Raw genomic sequence first — 21,199 nt, 5'->3', positions numbered from 1 at the left:
CAACCTCTACCAGAACCCCGTGTTTGCATGGGTTCTGTCCGGGTACTCCAGCTTTCTCCACAGTCCAAAGACATGGGGTTAGGTTAATTGGTAATTCTAAATTGCCCATGCGTGTGAATGTGAACATCTGTAAAACACAGCAGAGGCAGTGAGATGGCTTCAGCTGCCAGTGGGACACCAGTGTTTATTGATGATGTGACACAGAATGAATTCGGCGGTAATCAGAGATATACTGTCTGATATTTTATAATACAGATGAACAATGACCTAAAGCATTCAGCCAAAGCAAGAAAGTGGAATATTCTTGAATGACCAAATCAGTCACCTGATCTTGACCCAACTGAGCATTTCACTTGTTGAAGACTAAACTTCAGACAGAAAGACCCACAAACAAAAAGTACCTGAAAGCTGCTGGCCAAGCATTAAAAAGGAGGAAACCCAGCATCTGGTGATGTCCATGAGGTCAAGACTTCAGGCTGTCGTTGCCAGCAGAGGGTGTTAGAAATGAACATTTTATTTTCAGTTATGTAATTTGTCTAATTACTTTTGAGCCCGTGAAGTGAAGAGAATGTGTTAAAAAATGTTTTAGTTCCTCACATTTTATGAAATGTGTTTGTTCAGCCCACTGAATCAAAGCTGCACTTCAACTGCATCTGAGCTGTTTCATTTAAAATTCATTGTTGTGATGTGCAGAACCAAAATCTGAAAAAAAAGTTGTCTCAGCCCAAGTATTTGTCAGCCTAACTGTATATAATAATCACATGTTTAAATAAATATTTATTTTAAAATAAAAAGAATAATTATTTACAGTACATTAAAGTAGTAAAAGACCAAATAATCCATGTAATAGCACACGTGTAGCAGCAATTACAATAACTAAAATCTATACTACCAAAAAAAAACCAATATTTTGACTATATAAAAATGTGTATAGATATAAATAAATCTATATAAGAACTGTAATGTATACTATTACTGCAGTACACCAAACCTGTCTCTTCATAACTCCTCCCACTCAATCAGTAGTTGAGTGACCACACCTGGCATACAGGTACATCTTAGCCCCTGGAGGTTCTCGTCTATATCACACATTATGATGTCATCTTATGCAACCACCTAAATATTGAATACAGTGACAACCTGACCTGTGCAGGGGACCCAGACTTCTATACAGTCACTCCCATTTTTCATCTTTATTTTAATATAAAATCCATTTTTCCTTCTCAGTTCGGTGACACTCATGTGACCAACAGACCAAACAGAGCTGTAGCAGCTTTTAAGGTCCCATTTTTCAGATTGTTAAAATCTATTTAAATGTTAATAAATATTTGAGCAAACTGTCAACACATGAAGAAAACATTTTAAATTTCGTTCATTTTTATTTATATTTTTTTTCCAAATCTGAACACAGGCAGTACAAAGCTTCTGTCATTTTTTTTCCTTCCCCTTTTCAGAGGAAATGAGTTGTACAGTTAGTGCATTCGATCCTAAACTGATGAAAAAATAGATCTAAGAAGAAGAAGTGCTGCTACATAAGGAGATGATGAGGTAAATCTGTCCAGGAAGAAGAAACCAACAGATGAACTGATGCAGTGAGAGAAACGAACAAACAAACAGTCCACACGTTATTAATATTATTATCATTATGTACACGTCAGATGCATAGAATACTTCCAAATCCTTTTTTTCTTCTTTTTTTCCCCCTTTTTTACATAAATACCTACATTTTTCCCCACAAAGACAAAAACTACCATTAGAATGAAAAGCAAAACAAACTGCTCCGGGATCAGCTGCTTCCTGCGCCGCCGCTCTGGAAAGCTGCCAAAATGTTCCTGCAGGAGTTTGAATCAAACTTTATTTTTCTCATTGTCACCACATCTCTTTAAAATGAGCCTGACATATTTCAAACACGCACTACCAAACATGTTTATGACCTCGTTTGAGTCCTGCTGCCACAAAAACTCACAAAATGTAGATTAATCCTGAACAAGTGCTTCGCTTTTCTTCTGCTTTAGGTGGATAACTACTTCCTGTTTTTGTTTTTTAAATAAAACTAATTTCCAAGTTTCATTGCTTTGTTTTTGCTTTTTTGTTTTTGTTTAGGTAATAACTTGACTTATAACAGAGAAGACTTTAGATCTTAGTCAACATAATGAAATGGATTAATCCACTGCTGAAAATAGTCATTTTGACAATTTCACTATTTCTTGTCTTTTTTAAAATTAAAAAAAGAAGACAAGAAATAAATATGTCTTCACACTGTTATTATCTTAGATTCTTATATACCTAAAATTTTATGTTTTCAATTGACTTTTCCCAACATGAAGACCTAAAAGTGCAGGGATAAAACCTTGTTAAGTTTTGTTCACAGATTTCACACCAGTTAAGTTCATGAATAAATATTTTTTGTGTAACTAAACACCCAAAAATAAGAGTCTGAGTCATTTTTACAAATCTGGATTAATCCACCGCTGAAAATAGTCCCTAAGAATTTACCTTTTCTGCCTGAGGAATTTGCTTTTATAACAATTTTTAGATTGTTTTAATCTAAAGATTTAAAAACTACTGAGGAAAAAATGTATTTTAATCTTCAGTTGATGTTTACATTTTTTTCACAACAGAGCAGAAAGAAAAGTTTGTGGAGTAATATCTAAATGTTTGAATTGGTTTGATAAACCCAGTCAAATGCAGACTCATTCAATTAAACAAAGGTTACCCATCAGTGTGCGTGACCTCCAACTCATTAATGAGTGTTTGTGTCGTGTTGTCAAAGGCTCAGGATAAACTCGGAGCTCAAGCTGATCAGATTTGTTGACAATAAGAAAAACATTTAATATTTGCAGATGTTTAAACTCTGCTCAGGTTTTCCTTCAGGGGGTTACTATAAAAACAGGAGACAACGGTTCGTCCAGCAGGATGTTAGCCTCAGTCTGTGATTACACCCTGTCTGCCGATGCTGGGCACATCTGTTAAACTTCATCTGCAGACACCTGAACGCCTCTCTGCAGACTAAGTTTGTTCCTCAGTCTCGGGTTATCACAAAGATAAAAACCAGGGGTGATGATGAAATGTAAAAATTTTAATGTGTCTTACTTATTTTTATCCCCAGAGCACAAAAAAGCCAAAAACGCCATCTTTTGATGACCCAGATTTACGTCTGAGGGTGTTTCCAGAATCCTCTGAGACTCTCATTTTAAAGGTTTTTTCCATGAGAACATGCGGAATTCGTTTTTGAAAACTGATTTTTAATGACTGACCCGTTATGGGTGTAAATGTGTGACCTTTTTTGGCTCTCAGCCCCGAGTTAAAGTCTGGAATGTAAAGACTGACACAAACCCCTTTAACATGGTATCCCTGCCCTCGTCATCATAAACCCCCTCCTGTCTGCCTCCTGGACGAACCTCGTCTCTCTGCTTTGCCCTCGTTCAGCTTGGTGGATTTCCTCCACCCGAGCGAGCGGCTGCCTTCTGTCGCAGACATACACTCAGAAGCCTTCATCCCGGCAGCGCCTCCTCTCACGTTAGTCTCTTTTTCTTTTTTTTAATTTCAGGACGGCGGCTTCGTTTGGCACCGCCAAGTGTTCAGTCAGCAGCTGTGACCACATTTCTACTTTTTTAGTTTTGCTTCTCAGAAACATCAAAGTTCAACTCTGAAAGGAAAAATGTCCGGGCGCCATCCAGGGAAGTCCGTGAGTCCTTGGAAAGGTAAGCTGTCTGTGTGTGTGTGTGTGTGTGTGTGTGTGTGTGTGTGTGTGTGTGTGTGTGTGTGTGTGTGTGTGTGCGCGCGCGCGCGCGCCATGAGTCCAGATAATATTGTGGTGGGAAAAAAAAAAAAAGCCTTCACAGCGATTAAATATTATTGGGTCTCTAAAATTTTGAAAAACGCAGTGATTTACAGGAAGAAGCGGGACGAGCGAGTTAGCATTTAGTGAACTTCCAAAATAAGATCATGGGGATCGTCCTCAGTCATTCTATCAGATTAAGAATAATTAACTTTGCACCTCAGACACTGAGGGCTGAGGAGGGCTGAGGAGGGCCACTGTCACTGTCCAGGCTCTCGGACATAAGGATGCACTGTGCTCCATTTGAACTGAAGCTGCTTCAGTTTGGTTTTGACATCCGACTGAAAGCTTTGGCGCTTCCGGCCAGTTTATTTTACCTGGATGAAAAATCTCATGTGACTTTAAATCACATTAAAAGTGAACTTATTTACATCCTGGTAAACAATCTGAAAAGCAGATTTGATTGTTCTGATGCTGATATTTCACCTCATGTAAAGAACTGAACTGGAGTGCCTTTCAAAATAAAAGCTGTGTGCCTTATGAGGTGCCTGAACACACCTTAAAGTCCTGCAGGTGTCTTCAAGCTATCCTGACCCAGGGGCAGTTTCTGTGTTTGTGTATGTATGTGTGTGTTTCTGTGTATCAACAGCTTCGTGACGGTGCGATCGCTGCGCTCTAGTCCTCGCTAATGACGTCCACGTCCTCGCCGCTGGCCTGCTGCGTCGCAGCTCTCCAGCGGCTCACGTGCTGGCTGCCCTTCCTCTTCTGCTGAGCTTCAGGAGACTCTTCCTCCAACTTCTGACGCTTGTGCTTCGTCCTGCGGTTCTGAAACCACACCTTCACCTGCACACAGAGACACACGTAGGGCTGAGCACACCTGAATAAAGACATTATTCAATCTGTGGTGCAGGGAGAAAAGATTTCAACTAAAACTAATTTCCGTCTCTTAGACTCGTTTAAGAGCCTCTTTTATTGTTTTAGATTTAATTAAAATTATTCATATTTTATTTCTTGTCCATAAATGTATGAACAACCAGAACAAACCCTACAGCTGGTGTGAAGAAGATCTTTTAGATTTCTGAATTTAAACAGCTCTTCTCTCCGTCACATTTAGTTTGAATTAAACTGACCTCAGTTGTCAGTATAAAGTGAAATAAATATGTACCGTTTATTATTCCCTCGAGGCTTATGCAAGAATCAGACTGAACAGTCCAACCATCTTAAACCTTTAGAAACTGTTTGTGAACTGGATTCTTTTCACACAGAAAAATCTTCACAAAACTGATTTTCTAGATGTTTTACAAACACACAAATGTCCATTTTTTAATGGTTTTCTTTTCTCACATCTAGCTTTAGTTTTTAGTTTTTATCTTCCACGGTGGAGTTATGATCATGCTGTGGGGTTGCTCGTCAGACCCGACAGAGCTGAAATGACGATGGAAGTCCATAAGTGGCACAGAGAACAGCAGAGTATTTAAAGATGGAAGATCATATTCCCAAGAAGACTTGAAGACGTTGAGGTACTGCACAACAAAGTGAAGGTGTGTTTATTCTGCACATGTGACGAGTACACAAGTATTACTTAAATAAACACCCGAGAACTCTGAGAGCTACTCTTTGGAATCCTGTGCTGCCGTCAGTGCTGATGATACACGTGTGCGAGCCTCGCAGTGATTTAAAACCTCTACGCTGGTAAAACACGGCTGTGACACGCAGAACTGTTAAAACTCGTCGAGCTTGCAGCGAGCTCACGTTGCACAATCTGCCGACTGAATCGACAGTAAATCTGGATGGCAGGATACAGATAGACATGATAGAAACACATCGTTCCCCAAGGCCTCGGGTGACACTTTAATAATATCAGATCTTCGAGCTCTCAATGAGAAGGCAGTTAAAGATAGGATTTTCCTGCTGGGTTCTTGCACCACAGGTCACACTCGTCACTCTCAAACTAAATGAAGAGTCAGGAGCTCATTAGTCTCCAGATGAAGCAAAGGAACGTGATTATCAGGCTCCTCTCAGAGCCTCAGGACTGAAAACAACAAATCTGCCTCAGTTAAACATGACTAACCTGTGTGGGAGAGAGTTGTAGCCCCAGAGTGAGGGGCTGGACTTTAACCAAAGCTGTTATTTAACCAGTCACTCTATCTGTCTTCCATTCCTAAGAATGAGGTGTTGGATACTAACTACCCAAATCAGCTTCTCCAGCAGCACGTCAGCTTTTTCCAGCTCTGTCCGATATCACTTCCATGATCTGAACAACAGGATAACCAAGCTCTTCCTGTTTTTCAGATCATGTTTTCGGAGGTCTTTGGAGGTGCTGGGCTAGATTATATATCCCACCTAGTCCGGGAATATCTCGAGCTTCACCAGCAGGAACTGGAAAATGCCGCTGGAACATCTAGATCCAGAGACAGCACCGTCCAGGTCTGAAAAGTGAAGCCGGTGCAGAGGTGCCTTAACCCTGCTTGCTTTGTGATGGCCACCATGGCCACTTGTTAGACAAATGTTCAGGTTATATAGAAGTCTGCCATGACCTGTGACCTCAGTGAGCACCTTCCTGATGAGTTAATGACCTCAGTCGTTGGTTTGGAGCCTCAGTGAATAAAACATTGCTCATTTTTTAAACTCTAGACGGAGGATGTCCTCACTCTCACATAGATCGACCAATAAACTGCTCCGAGGCTGGATCCTGCAAATGTTAGAGCAGGGCTGTCAAACTCGTTTTACATGGAGGGCAACATACAGCCCACTTTGATCAGTGGACCAGTGAAACTCCCCTTTATTTAACTGTTTCGACACGATAAAGACAAAGAAAGAAATTTGTTAGCAAAATTACAGAAAAAGTTGTGGTAGCTCATCGTCCACGGTCCAATTTTTTGTTTTCAGAAATTTCTACCATAGAAAGTGAAAAGAAAACTTCTCTGTAATTTAATTGTTTGTTGCTTAATTACTTTGTGTAGTATGAATGGCCATGAGGGAGGTTTTTATCAGTAGGAAAAGCTGTAAAAATACAATTAAAAGTTTAATGTCTGCTTGTGCTTGTTTGCAATGAGCAGCAGAACAAACAAGACAAGAATTATAAATTATAATAATAAATGGCTTCAGGCGCACATTCAGGCCACATGCACACATCTCTGCCATTCAAACACACTTTATTTTATGTAATATTGAACACTGGACTGTAAATTTAATCTTTTTCAAGGAAGCCATTTTTTATCCAGTGTTTTCATAAAAGCTTATATGGATTCACTACTAGCAGTGAGAACACACATGAGGTTTGAAACCTTTTGTCCTCCGTGATGGGAAATAACTGAAACTAAAAACGCGTATGACTTCATCCAGATCCTAATTTTATAAATTCTACACTCAGCTTTCCAAAACCACTGAAATGCAGCCAGATGCTGCTCATTTTACGTTTTCACCCATCTCTTCACTTTTTCCTGATTTTTGTTTTTTAAATCAGACTCCCCGCCTCTCTGTGTACTTGGCCTGTACCACTATTGTCTGCATGTGATTGGCTGCATGGTTTTCCGTTTCAAAATAAAGTCCCGCCCCTGCCTGCATGGATTCTCTGCAGGGCTGAAGATTTGGCTCCCGCATACTGACAGGCCGAATACAATTACACCGCGGGCCTGATGTGGCCCACGGGCCGGATGTTTGAAACCGCTGTGTTAGACCAACATGCCCTCGAGGTGCTGTCACTGTAAGCGATACTCCTACTGTGGCCCCTCATCGCCCCCCCCCACTGGCCTTCCAGTGATGGCTGTTTATTGATTGAAGCTGATGTTTTGGGAAAGCCCTGAGGCATCCTGCAGGAGCGACTCGATCATTACTGCAAAGAGCTGTGATTTATGTGCGATTAATAACCGCTGCTGGCTGATTCCCAGCTGATTGATGGATCACTCACTGCCTGTCTTCCTGTCCTCTGCTGTGAAATTAGCTCATAAAAAAAGGTGTGTGAATCACTGGCGTCAGGGCGCATATCACCGCACCGACCCGATGACAAACACTGTTGATCAGCCCTGAGAAAAGGCAGCGGGAGCTGACTAACCGTCGACTCACTCCTCCCCCCGCCATTCCTCCAGGCTGGATCCCAGCCAGCAGCCTGACGCCAGACAGAGCATCATCCTGACGGATGGCAAGGAGCCCGGCGAGCAAGGCACCAACACAGGTAGGGTTACAGGTTCAAATCCCAAACACACACTGTGAGTGTTTTTATTTAAGAGATTCACTCATTCACCTCTTCTTATTCTCACGCTGTATTTTGTATTTTTATTCAGTCTTTGGTTTTTGCCTAAAATATTGTTCTTTATGGGCAGTTTATCCTCATCCATCCACCGATCCATCCATTCATCCTCCCACTCATCCATTCATCCTTCCACTCATCCATTCATCCACCCCCTCATCTATTCATTCTTCCACTCATCCATCCATCCATTCATCCACTCATCCATTAATTCACCCACTCATCCATTCATCCACTCATCCATTCATCCATCCACCACTCTTCCATTCATCCACCCAGTCATCCATTCATCCATCCATTCTGAATGAAATCTTTGTTCTCCATTTAGCATTCAAAAAACTCTTTTTTTAAGTTTTTCTTCATTTTTTTTATCCAAAGATGATTTTTTTGGTACCATTTGAGTACTTTATTTAATTGATGCATTCATGCTTTCATCTAAAAGACATTTCTCTGTTTTAGGTCATCCGTTCATAGACAGAGTAGTAAAAAGCACTGATTCTGGACGCTCTGTGGTCCTGGTTTTATTGGACCTTTCCTCTGCGTTTGATATGGTGGATCATAACATTCTTCTACTAAGACTTGAGCATACTGTGGGTATAAGAGTCACTGCCCTTAACTGGTTTAAATCTTATCTCGCTGACAGGTCATTCTTGGTTAATTTGGGGAACTTCTCATCTTGCTTGGTACCTGTACCCTGTGGTGTGCCTCAAGGATCTGTATTAGGCTCTATTCTCTTCTCACTATATCTGCTCCCTCTTGGAGCAATTTTTGAGAAGTATAATATTGCGTTACATTGCTATGCTGATGATATACAGATTTAGTTTGAGATTACTGACGATCTTGCTATGTCTTTTCACTATTTTCGTGAATGCATGCGTGAGGTTAAAGATTGGTTCAAGAGTAATTCTCTTGTCCTGAACGAAAAGAAAACGGAGATCGTGGTGTTCGATAGTAAAATCCCCCGTGACCAATTGTGTGCTGCTCTGATGCCTTTTGCTAGCTCCCCTTCTGATTATGACAGTAATTTGGGCATCTTACTGGATAGCTCGTTTACATTTGACAAGCAAGTGTCTGCTGTTGTGAGGTCTAGTTTTAATCAGCTGCGCCTCATTTCTAAGACTAAGTGCTATATTCCGCATAATGACCTGGAAAAACGTATTCACGTATTCGTGACTTCCAGGTTGGACTACTGCAACTCTCTTTACATTGGCCTTTCCTCCTCCCTTCTCCTTAGATTGCAGACTGTCCAGAACTGTCCAGCACGCCTTTTGACAGCTAGCAGGAAATTTTCTTCCATCACTCCTGTTCTTGCTGGCTTGCACTGGCTGCCAGTTAAATACCGTATTCAATTTAAAATACTACTTTTCACATACAGAATTATCAATAATTTGGCACCGAGCTACCTCAATGAGCTTCTTAGGTTCCACACTCCTGTCAGAGCACTTAGATCTGCTACCCAACTTCTTCTGGAGCAACCTCGTTCTCGGCTGAAGTCTCGCGGCGACCGTGCGTTTGCTGTAGCTGCCCCAGTCTTATGGAACAATTTTCCTGTTGCTATCCGGGCGTCTGACTCTATGCCATTGTTTAAATCACGGTTGAAGACTTATTTATTTAATCTTGCTTTTCCACCAAGCTAATATTTGGTGTGCGTTGATACATTTTTATCCGTTACGCTTTGTTAACTACTTTTATGTATTATGATTGTCAAGGTTTTATAATTGATATGCCAGGTCCTTTCTCTTTTCCCTCCCATCTCCTTTTTCCTATTTTATTTTTATTTATTTATTTATTTTCAAACACCTTGGTATACCCTTGGTTTTTAGTGTGCTTTATAAATAAAGTTTATTATTATTATTATTCATTCATTCATTCATGTGTTTTCAGAATTTTCACTGTTTCAATGTTTTTATTTTATTGAGTTCATTAATTTTTTATAAATGGGGGGGGGGGGGGTTGTTTCACTGTAGACTGTTATTATTCACTTGTTCATGCCTCTATTAATCATCCATTCACTAATATTTTAGGTGGAAGATTTAATCTTAACTTTCATTCATTCATATTTTCCAAAAATGTTTTAATTTTGAAGAAACTTATGACTCATGTAAGTGTTTCATTGTTTATTCATCCATTCATTGATCACTTTTCATTCAAATTAGAGTCCAATAGATTCTTTTTTTTTTAAATAATTTGCTTTTGATTCATGTATTCACTCACGTTTTCATGTTTTGACGCTTTTTTACATTTTCATCCATTCATCTCGTTTAAATTCACCCTGCGGTTTTTGAGAAGTTTTTTTTATTCTCCGCTAAACTGTGAAATCATCATTTTCTCTGCTAAATCCGCCTTCTCCTCCCATCATGCCTTGCTCCTCCTGCTCGGTTTCCCATGATGCCTACCTGCGTCTCGGTCAGGCACAGCCCGCTGGCCAGCTGCTTCCTCTCCGCTCCGACCACATAGTGATTTTTATCAAAGGCTCGCTCAAGGCGGAGCAGCTGCGAAGGCGAGAACGCCGTCCGGATCCGTTTGGGTTTCCTGGAGAATGGACCGTGAAGCAGCAGGTTCTCCGGACTGCTGTCCTCACCTGAACACACACACACACACACAGAGAGAGCTGAGTTAGTTTGTAAAAATAAGTTTAGTGTATGTTCAGTGATCCCTGCTGCTCCGACCACTCAGTTTGTCAGTTTTTTCTAATCTTGGATACTTGTGATGTCATTGGGGGGGGGGGGGGGGCATATCCCCCCTGAGGGAGAGCCAATTAGAGGAAAGCTGGTGTAAGGAGGAGGAGCTCATTCCAGGCAGGATGAAGGAAGAAGCTTGGTCACGGTTCAGTGTGACATAAAGAAGGATTATTTTGAATCGTGAATCATGCAAAGCTGCCCTCTTTGACTGGAAGTCTGAATACACACAAACACTCACAAACGTTTTATTTTCTGATTAAAATACCCCAAGCGGAGCCTGCAGGCTCATAGCTGGACTGTTTGTGGCCTTAAAGGCAAAATCCAGGGCACAGCAGGCTGTGAAATTACTAACTCATCTGGAGATCAGTGGGAATCATTTCAGGCTACTGCGTGACTCACCAACATTTTTATGTTGACTCTCTTTCACCAAATTCTGCTCTCAGATCTTCATTTTATTTCATGACATGAAAAGTGTAGTGCTGCATTAATAGATGACAACTACATTGGTGACATTTTGGAGTAAGTGGCTTGAATTACTTTTTACAAGCAGTAAGCAGGCAAAGTGATCAATTACTCCTGAAATAGTAAAGTCTAATGTGGGATTTTTTTTCTGGGTAGCAATCGCACACTGATCCTCACAGAGACAGGAATGTGCAGCAGCACAGCTCATCATTGTTATAGCACGGTGTGTGTGTGTGTGTGTGTGTGTGTGTGTGTGTGTGTGTGTGTGTGTGTGTGTGTGTGTGTGTGTGTGTTTGCTCTGGCTAATCTGAACAAACACCTCGTCTGTTTGACATTTGCATCTGGATGTGCAGCTTGACCACAGCCTGCACCTTCAAACTTTCCCAGTTGAATCCCGCGAATGACGTTTTGTGTTTCATTTTTTCTGAAATGTTAATTTTAAATATACAAATGAAGCTTTATCTGCTGAAATCGCCACTCATTTGGATGATTTTCCAGAACAGAAATCTGAATATCGCTTCCGTTTTCTCTTTAATTTGCGCCCAGGTAAATGTCAGAGGTCTGGATATCGTTTATAAGTTTATACAGGAGTTTGTGGGACTAAAATCTATAAACCAGGAAATGAAAAGTGAACATGTGGCAGGATTTAAACTGGGAAATTATTTCACTGCTTTAGTCCAAAACAGAAGCAGCTTTTATAGACAAATGTCACAAAGTGCTTCACGGAAATGCAAAGCAGCAAAATCTGGAGCCCAAAGAAAAAATGCGAGATTAGATAAAATAAGGCAGGAATTTGAAAATGAGGGGAAACAAACATTAAAACACAGGCGACGGACACGTCTGGGCATCAGCAAGCACACCTGCCGTGCTCGTTTAAGTAGGACCTGTGGACGAGCGGAGGCCTAAAGAAAACTACAGATGTGGGCCACATCTGGGTCAGAACTGCCAACTTTCAGGTTACTTTGGTCCTAAATGACGGTGTTGTGAGAACAAGTAGTCAAGTTTCGGGAGCATATGTGATTACTTTTTCTATTAAAGCTTTAAAAATGAAATAAAAAATGTTTTGGGTGTTGGTTTTGGTCAGAGATAAAAAAAATAAATAAAAAAAACCCCTCAAACATCTTTCATGTTTTAAAATTCGATTTTCAAAAAACTCCCAGAGCTCGGTCTTCGGGATGTTTGAGGGTAAATGTCTGCTGCCACAGCTGTGAGCCTGGAGCTCAGGGATGCACAGAACGACAGACGCTTCAAGTCCCTGAAATATTTGGAGGTCTGTAGACTTTAATTTCTAGTTTCTCGTAAACAACGTACAGCTTATTCTTTAAAACCAGCTGAAGGCTTTCACACAGATTAAACCCAGGTATGACACCATGCACCAAATTCAGATCAACTGTTTTAGAAACAGCAGGTTTCGGTTCTCCTTCATCTTCCTGATGTGAATTACTCGCATGTTTGACATTCATAGAGCCACAGGATCAGATATTTACTTTACAACACATGAAGGACCGAGGTCAGCACGTTTTCTACATAATGCAATTTAAAAACAGTCCCTAAGATTTTTTTTTAGAGATGCTAGAAAATCATCTAAAAATGACAGCAGGGAGCTGAAACTGTCCGCCTTTGTCTTTACGTCAGATCCTTCCAGCTGTCAGGCAAACTCAGTGCAAACTTCCTGTCTTCACTCAACCTGCAAACATCCGTCAGACCACCAGCAGGTCACCAGTGTCAGGGTGGATTTTACCCACGTTCCTAAAAGGCGTTCGTTCCCGTTATCAGATTTAGATCCTTAGCAACAGCAAACAGGTAAAAAATCTAAATTTCAGTGTGACTCTAACGTGGATGTGAAAATGTGCCGCTCGTGTCAGTTCTCAGTTATAGAGGTCATGGCAGACTTGAGAGGCTGAAAAGAAAACGACTGGACTTCTGTAAGTGTCTGAAGACGTTTCCGCTCACATCCAAGAGGCTTCTTCAGGTCTACAAACAAACGCTGGAGAGGTGACGACAGATAACAGCGGGTCAAAGAGGACGATGCCACCTTGAGTTTAAACAAACTCTCCGCCGTCTGTTTTGGACTTTGAGGTGACTGTTGCTGTGATTTGGCGCTGCATAAAGGAAACTGAACTGAATTGCATAGATTTGAGGTGAAACGTCCATATTTCCAATCACCGTCAGGAGACGTTCGCCAGTTCAAATCCTGAACAAAGAGACGAATGTGCTGCTGACCAACGAGGAACGTGAGGCGAACGGTTGAGTTTTAGAAAAAGCATCAGTTTAAAGCTTTGAATGAATATTTTTCTTTCTCTGAACAAAACGGGACGTCTGAAGACGACGGCCGGGACTCATTTTTGACCGCGTCACATCTTCTTTTGTGCAAATCTGAGAAACTGGCCGAACAGAAGCGAGTTCAGTTTCAGACGTCAGCCACAGAAATGTAAATTAGCTACGTGAAACGAAGATGATGAAGTTAATTTTCCAGCTAACACGCGCTTAAATCTGATCTGCGGTCAGATTTTACTGCGGTGAATCATCGTTTTACCGATCACAGGCTGAAAACGAGACGCTCATTTGTTTATGAGACGCGCGCGGTGAAAGAAATCTGAGCGAGAGCGTCGCCGCCGCTTCTCTTTGTGTGACTCGTTTTCTGACCGTTTATTAAAATCGCACGGAAATATCTTTCTTAATATTTTACATAAAAACAAATCCGACTTCTGCCCGAGGACGATGCGCGTTACGCAAAAACGGTGGCAGCATGGTAAGGCGAGGAGGACAATTGACGACACGTTCTCACGCCTTTTATCCCACCTTAGCGTCTCTAAAGCGACATTCATATGCAAACGCGGACTCGGGTGGCGTGACTCATGGCCGCCTCGCCTTGCAAATAGTTCTGTTGAGTATCAAATGATGTTTTAATGTAACAACGGTGAGATTTTCAGGCAGGTCAAAGGTCGCGAAGCTCCGAGGCGGCAGCTTCATGGCGGGAAAAATCAGCGGCGAGCGCACTGGAAAGGTTGAAACACAAGAAGAAGAACGTGTTAGTCGGTTGGCAGGATTTAAATTTTTAAATTTAAATTTTTAACAAATAATAAAAGTCAGTTTATGAATTTTACTCTAAAATAAAATAAAAACGTGACATCGAAACGTCCGAACTTCATGAACATTTCTGAAAACAGAAATGACACAACTTCATCCTCTTCAAAGGTCCAGAGAGAACAAGGAGAAGTTTAGGCGTCAGCGACATTTCAGTATAAAGACTTGACCCACGCGTTTCAGCGGGCGGCCTTCATCAGGTCAGTTTCACGTCTCTCAGCTGCATCTACGTCACACGAGCGACACGTTGACCATTAAGAGAAAAAATGAACTGTGAGTCCTTCATTAAACAACCAACCTCCTAATGTACTGCACAAAAAGCTGATAAAAATGGGAAATTCAGGAAAAAGTAGATCATGTTAAGCTTTGAGAATAATTTATAACCTCCAGATCAAAAGTTAAAAACCCAGCAGAAAAGGCGCCACATGAAAAGATCGTTTAGTCCTTTTTTCACAATGAAGCTCCATAAACATCTGGAACAGCTAGCAGAGGTAAAGCGTGACCGACTCGAGCTCAAATGTAACGTCCCCGTGTAAAAACACAGGTTTCAGAAAAACATGGTTTCAGATTCCAGACTAAAAGCTTCTGCTTGTTTCTTTTGTTTCCCGCCTCCACCTGAAGTTTCATACTCTGCAGTGGAATCAGGGCGAACGCCGCCGTCTCCACCACATACACCACACACAATTTACAGTCGGGCTGTCCCCGTCACGCGTGAGAGTCCGAGGGAAGGCGAGCGAGTAGAACAAAGACAAGCAGCTGAAGGCTGGAAAACAGCCCAGAAACACCAGCAAAACACAAAAATACGACAAAGTCAGCGCCTGCAGACTCACTGCGGTTTGTTTGTTTTTTTTAATTGTTTGTTTGAGTTTTTATCAGTTTCAGTGTTACCTTGATTTGCCTTGCAAAGCTCTTCACCCGTTTACGCACAAAGACTAAAACTGAACACATTACCCTACACTTTATTATTTATTTATTAGCTTTTTATTTAAGCATAGAATGCAGTTATGTTACTTTTATTTTTTTAACCTGTTACCTGAAATATTTTTATCACCTAGTTGTAGTTTTACTTTAATTGCACTAACCCTGACTGGGAAAAGATACGCTCCAATAAATGTTCAGATAAATAAACGAGGAAATGTGAAATTATTATATTAAACACGATTATTTCATAGAGAACTAGAGAAGTCCAGGAGTTTGTGACGTCAAATAAACTGTAAAATCTTCTAAAATGTAGAAAACACTGTGCACACATTCATGTTCTGTTTAAAATTTCTGTCAGATGTGAAGAAGAACATTTAATTAGGTCACTTCCGAAAAGAAAAGACACAAAATCAGCCAGAAACCTGAACTCCGACACTGAATCGCACATCTGGAGGAGGCTGAATAGCTTCACATAAATAAAGAAGCGCGCCCACAGCAAGACTGAAGCTAACGCACCCTCAAAAACACCATCATCATCAGCTTCACGCAGCAGAACCAACACCTGCAGCCTCGCTGGGGGGTTTTCACCTCCGAGAGGGAGAGAAGCAGGTCATGTGACCGGTCCGGTCTGTCAGCAGGATTATTCAAACTTTCATGATTTCAGTCAAACAGGTTTACATGAAAAGTTTCTCTGGAGCTGAGAGACAGGATGAAACTGGTGAACTGTCGCTCATCAAACTGAAGTAAGAACAACTAAAGACGCCCGTGAGGGTCGTCTTTAATGACACCTGCGTGGTTTGTAGAAAAGCTTAAAGAGACTGCAGCTAAACATCCAAACTGGAGCTCAAGACGAAGCCTCGAGCTAAAAACTTAGCTTACAGTGACAAAGAAATGTAAAACAACTTCTCTTTGTTTTTGAGATCAATTTTAATGTCCCTTGGTGAGCTCCATCGATCGTGAATCATTACAATCAATTATCGGCTGAAGTTTCTGAAAAAAATAAATAGACGATTTTCTGGCTGAACTTAAATAATAGTTCATTAAAAAAATCAGAGCATCCATCTCCAGCAGTTTCATATTTCAGCTTGAAAAAACAAAGTATTTTTGTGGGCTGATGATTATTTTGTCAGTTAAGTCTTTTTAAGCCTTTAGATGTGTGAATATAAATGTCTGATTAATGATGATTAAAGTGCTTCAGGAAGCAGGAAACATGTCACGGGTATGTCACATCTGCACATCTGCACTGAAACAGATGCTGAACATCACCAGAGTTCAGGTTTTAGTCTGTAATAAACAGGAAATGGGTCATGGCACACGCCGCCATGTTTGAAGGTTAACGGTCTTTAAAACGCAGATTTCACTTTTCTGAGAATAAATAAATAAAAAATGAGCAGTACGGCGACCCATACTGCTCATTTCCATAATCCTCCAGTATCTCAGCCTGGGCCTCTCAGTTCATCCTCAGTCTGACAAAAGCAGTTTTAGCTCCTCCCCCTTTTAATACAACCTTCTTCTGATTGGCTGCCGTTACCAAACAGAAGGCCTGAGCAAAAACAACAAAAGGAATCATAGAAGAACCAAAAACTGATGGTTCACAGGCGCTCACAGACAATCAGCAGAAGTATTAAGAAATGTAAAAATAAATAAATAACCTGACTCGTTTGATTTTTGGGTTTTTTCCAAACACGTCGACTTAGTTTCATCTTATTGTAAAGTTACGTCAGGCAAAGAGTCGAAAACACGATCGCAGAGGGACGCAAAACGAAAAACTCAAAACAACTTAAGATCTGCAACAAAGGAAACAACCACAAAAACTCTAAACTACACAAAAATACAAAAACTGCCACAAGGAGTCACAAAGAACCAGAGCAGAACTCAACAGGACTAAAGATTACAACAAAAAGATTCAAACTCTCAAAGAGTAGATAAACGGCGGGCAGGAGCGAGAAAACAACGCTTCGAACTACAACCAAAAATAAATTTATGAAAGAGTTTCTGCTCGATTTTGATGAAATGCAGAAATGTGATGAGCCAGAAATCAAAAATCTGTTTGGACGGAAAAAAAGGAAGTTTGAGCTGAAGTGTGTGTGTGTGTGTGTGTGTGTGTGTGTGTGTGTGTGTGTGTGTGTGTGTGTGTGTGTGTGTGTGTGTGTGTGCCGGGGGGGAGGTTAATCAGTTCACCTGAGGGAAAGGTAACTCTGCAGTTTAACTCTATTTACACTCTCTCTCTCTCACACACACACACACACACGTGTTGCCACAAATGTTCATTATATCGATCCGCTGCTGAAAATAATCCCAAAGCTGCGGTCCTTTTGAACTTGAAGTGTTTGGGATGTTTATTTTTGTTTCAAATCCGAAGATGTACTAAGCTGAAGGACACATCTGGATCAGAAAAAATATTTTCTCTCTCTGGGCAGTGAATTCTGAAAATGCTGATTTATAACTGAGAAAAAATAGAATTTACATTTTGGTGATTAATTGATTAACTTGGGCAAAAAAAGGTTAAACAAATTACCAAAACTTCCTTGGAATGTTTAAAACTCTAAAAATATTAATTCAACTGAAAATAAAAATAACAGTCATAGAAGAAAAGCAGCAGATTATCTTGTTTTAATCACTGAACTCTGAAAAGATTTATTTTTGTTTACCTTTGGTTGAAAATTTACAAAAGGGTTTAAAGCAAAATGTATTTTTTCCTTAAGTCCCCACAATTACGTAGATATTTAATTGTATAATTTAAAAAAAATAGTATGGATAAAATGTTTCCTCTCATAAATCAGCTGTAAACTGAAGCTGAAACAGAGATTTCTGAGTCTCTTCTTTAAAAATGATGACTGGATCCAGTCGTGAATGTAAATAAAGTTGTTGTAATGGGACTGAAAAAACAAAAACAGGCTACAGAAATCTTACAAATATTCCTAACATAGATAACTGTATAAATAAATGTGTAGATATCACAAAGCGGGCTAACACTTAGGTTTTTATTTGACACAATCTGAGTTTACTTTATGGTTTCAATTTTTTCTCATAAATTATTTTTTTTTTTTTAACAGCAGTGATTCATAAAAACGTTGAGACGTGATGTCACGGAGAAACTGGATTTAAGAGTTAAACCGAGAGACGACAACGTTAGTGAAACTTCTGTGAAACCTGTGAACCAAACATGACCGAGCTGCAGCTCAGCTCAGGTTCAGCCTGTCAGGTGAATCTCGCCTGTTCAGTGTTAGGATTATTTATTTATTTATTTATTTATTTATTTATTTATTTGAGTTTGTGAGCTAACATGCATGTGTGTTTTTGGTTATTTTCCAAAAACCCTATTATTTTAATTTCTTTTATTTAATAAAATTGTTTTGTTTCATATTTGAACTGATTCTCAACAACTGTTTTTCCCCTGTTTGTTTTCACACTTTTATTCCAGGCTTTAAAATTTTACTTTTTTTGTATGTTTTCTGTTAACTAACCTGAAGAAATTTGCTTTTTTTGCTTTTAATGAAAAAAAAATGTAATGTTACAAACATAACCAGATCAAATAAAATTGTTTTTTTAAATTGTGAGACAAATTCATTTACACAACATTTTGATTTTTTTAAATGATTTCATTAGACGTTTTATGACTGCCAATAACTGAGTTTATCAATTTTGTATTCTTTGTTTAGTGTATGTTACATATGTTTAGCTAATATACAAAATGTTTGTTTTATTTACTATTTTCCTTTTCTTTTTCATTTATTTTATTTCTCGAGTAGCATGATTAAATAAGATTTTTTGTTTTGTTTCTTGCTTTATGGTTAATGGAAATAAAAAAGACAAAAAATGAATTAAAAAAATATTATTGTTTTATTTTTGTCCTGTTATGGCCATCTTCTTCATATTATTATTATTATTATTATTGTTATTATTATTGTTGTTGTTATTATTATTATTATTAGACACCTGACCCATTTATATGGCTTCACTGAATAAATTAGTTAAATAAATGTCCGTGTTTAGGATAGAAAAACATTTCGTTACTTGAGCTGATCAGATTTTTTTATTGATATTTTAAAAATTTCTGCGGCCTGATTTTAGCTGCTGCGCTTTTTCCGATCACCAATCAAAGAGCAGCTCCCAATAATCAATTTCTTTAAAAAAAAAAAAAAGTTTCCTGAAAAACGAAATGACTCTTTAAACGAGACTCTGAATATTTAGTTCACAAAGGAAATTGTGGGGGTTTTTTTTTTATCTCTTTTTGTTGTTGTTTTGATTTGTTTTGTTTTGTTTTTAGAAAAGTTGAAAGTTTGGATCCATAATCACCTTCATCAATAACACATAAATCACCTGAGCATAAAACGGTGACATGTTGCCGCTTTAATCGGCGCGCGTCGATCTCACCTAAGCTTTAAAATTAAAAAGTTTTTGTCTGCGGGAAAAAATGAAAAAAAATGAGAAAAGTTTGGAGGAGCAAAAAATTCAACATCGTTAAAAAACAGAAAAACCGACAGAAAGACGAGATTAACGCAGATTATTAAATAATAACATTATTGATATTACAGGTGGGAGTTTCATACTTACACAGGAGCAAATTCTGATTTATAGTGTGTGTGTGTGTGTGTGTGTGTGTGTGTGTGTGTGTGTGTGTGTGTGTGTGTGTGTGTGTGTGTGTGTGTGTGAGGGGAAACAGTGAAAGTTCATCGATACTTTTTTGGTTTTTAGAGTCTGGAAAACATCCAAATGACATCAAATTATTGTGTGTGTTATTCTGAACTCTGACAGTGACTCAGTCTGTTACTACAAAATCCTGTTAGCTCTGAATCTGCAGAGTGCAGAGTATTTCTTTCTCAACCCAAACTGAAATTAAACCAATCAAAACTACCGTTTAAAATAATAATAATAATAATAATAATAATAATACCAGAGAACAATTAAATGTCAAACTAAGAGGAACACTCAGAGAGTTTGGTGCGCTCTCTGCTCACTGAACCCGTTTATTTTAAGACAGCGCACGCGCTCACGTTAGAGAAAAGACCCACGGAGTGTGGAGAGACCGGGTGTGACCCCAAAAGAGCCTGGAAGCGTTTAAAACGCGACAGAAACCACGGGAGTAAGTGCGAGGGTCCCGCCACCCTTCCTCCTCCCGGCTCACCTTGGAAGCGGTGTCCCAGGTACCGGCTCCGCAGCACCCACGGGTAGAAGCTGAGCGCGTCCCGGTGCTGCGGGCTGAAGAAGCTCTGCGGGGGGATCTGCAGCGGGTGCAGCGGCAGCCCGCCGGGGCCCTGTGCGTGTGTGCCGGGCTCCTGCAGCACCATGTCCGGGAACAAAGTCCTCCCGTTGCTCCCCTGGAAGCAGGAGCCGAACACTCCTGCGGCAGCGGCCGGGTGCAGGGAGTCCGGGAAGCGCAGCGCCGTGGGCCGGATGGGCTCCTCCCCGGAGCCGCCGCCGTGATTGCTTCCGTCCTTCCCGACCAGAGACTCGATGGTGAAGCACTTCTTGTTTCCGCCGTGCTGGAACATCGTGAGCACCGCTGCAGACCGAGCGCTCAACTCTTCAACGACCCGCCGTCCAGTCAGTCCAGGTCCGCGGACTCGGGGAGCTCACACTCCCACTCCCCCCATGGTGACTCTCCGCTGTGCGTAAAAGCGCAAATCCGGACACTCCGCACCAGGAAGGGGCCGAAGTTTCCTCTCACCTGTGCCCGGGGTGGGCTCCGCTGTCGGGGTGATAGTGCTCAGAGGCTCCGGGTGATCCTCGGCCGCGTGTCCTCCTGCCTCGTGCCGCCGCGCGCTGATGTGTGAGTCGAGCCGGGAGTGTCAGTCAGTCAGGAGCCTCGGCACTGATACCTGCCCTCTCTGCCAGAGGTGTGCGCCGAGCATGCGCACAGGCAGCCGCCCCGACAGCCATTTTGTTGATGGAGAGGATGACGGTGAGGAGGAGGAGGAATGTTAAAGGTGATGATGATAATGACTGACAGTGATGAAGAGGATGATTAAGAGGAGGATGATGATGAGAGTGATGAGGTCATAGCAGAGATGATTA

The 21,199-nt window shown here is 40.6% G+C and overlaps 1 protein-coding gene across 1 annotated transcript; it reads right to left on the bottom strand.

Annotated features, from left to right (window-relative positions):
• Nucleotides 1–1,359: 1,359 nt before the first annotated feature.
• emx3 (empty spiracles homeobox 3) lies at nucleotides 1,360–20,969 on the bottom strand. The gene is made up of 3 exons (XM_086304543.1): nucleotides 20,310–20,969; nucleotides 10,427–10,611; nucleotides 1,360–4,624 (listed from the first exon to the last, which is right to left on the bottom strand). The coding sequence occupies exons 1-3, from the start codon at nucleotides 20,674–20,676 to the stop codon at nucleotides 4,457–4,459; spliced, it is 720 nt and encodes a 239-aa protein (XP_086160669.1). The 5' UTR covers nucleotides 20,677–20,969; the 3' UTR covers nucleotides 1,360–4,456.
• Between the last annotated feature and the right edge of the window lie 230 nt (nucleotides 20,970–21,199).

Source organism: Aulonocara sp. 'chitande type north' Nkhata Bay, linkage group LG2, assembly GCF_057382095.1.
Source record: "Aulonocara sp. 'chitande type north' Nkhata Bay isolate Kocher_YH1m ecotype deep benthic linkage group LG2, A_spYH_male_GT1.1, whole genome shotgun sequence".
Classification (NCBI taxonomy): Eukaryota; Metazoa; Chordata; class Actinopteri; order Cichliformes; family Cichlidae; genus Aulonocara; species Aulonocara sp. 'chitande type north' Nkhata Bay.
The sequence above is the reverse complement of the archived record's forward strand: the minus strand, read 5'-3'. Positions and strand labels throughout refer to the sequence as shown.

What these genes read in the sequence shown, in the direction of transcription:
- emx3 (XM_086304543.1), bottom strand. Translation starts at nt 20,676, where the DNA reads ATGTTCCAGCACGGCGGAAACAAGAAGTGCTTCACCATCGAGTCTCTG. An exon ending in CCTGGGACACCGCTTCCAAG is followed by an intron (nt 10,612 to 20,309) that starts GTGAGCCGGGAG and finishes GTGTGTGTTCAG; the next exon opens with GTGAGGACAGCAGTCCGGAG. An exon ending in TGTGCCTGACCGAGACGCAG is followed by an intron (nt 4,625 to 10,426) that starts GTAGGCATCATG and finishes CTCTGTGTGCAG; the next exon opens with GTGAAGGTGTGGTTTCAGAA.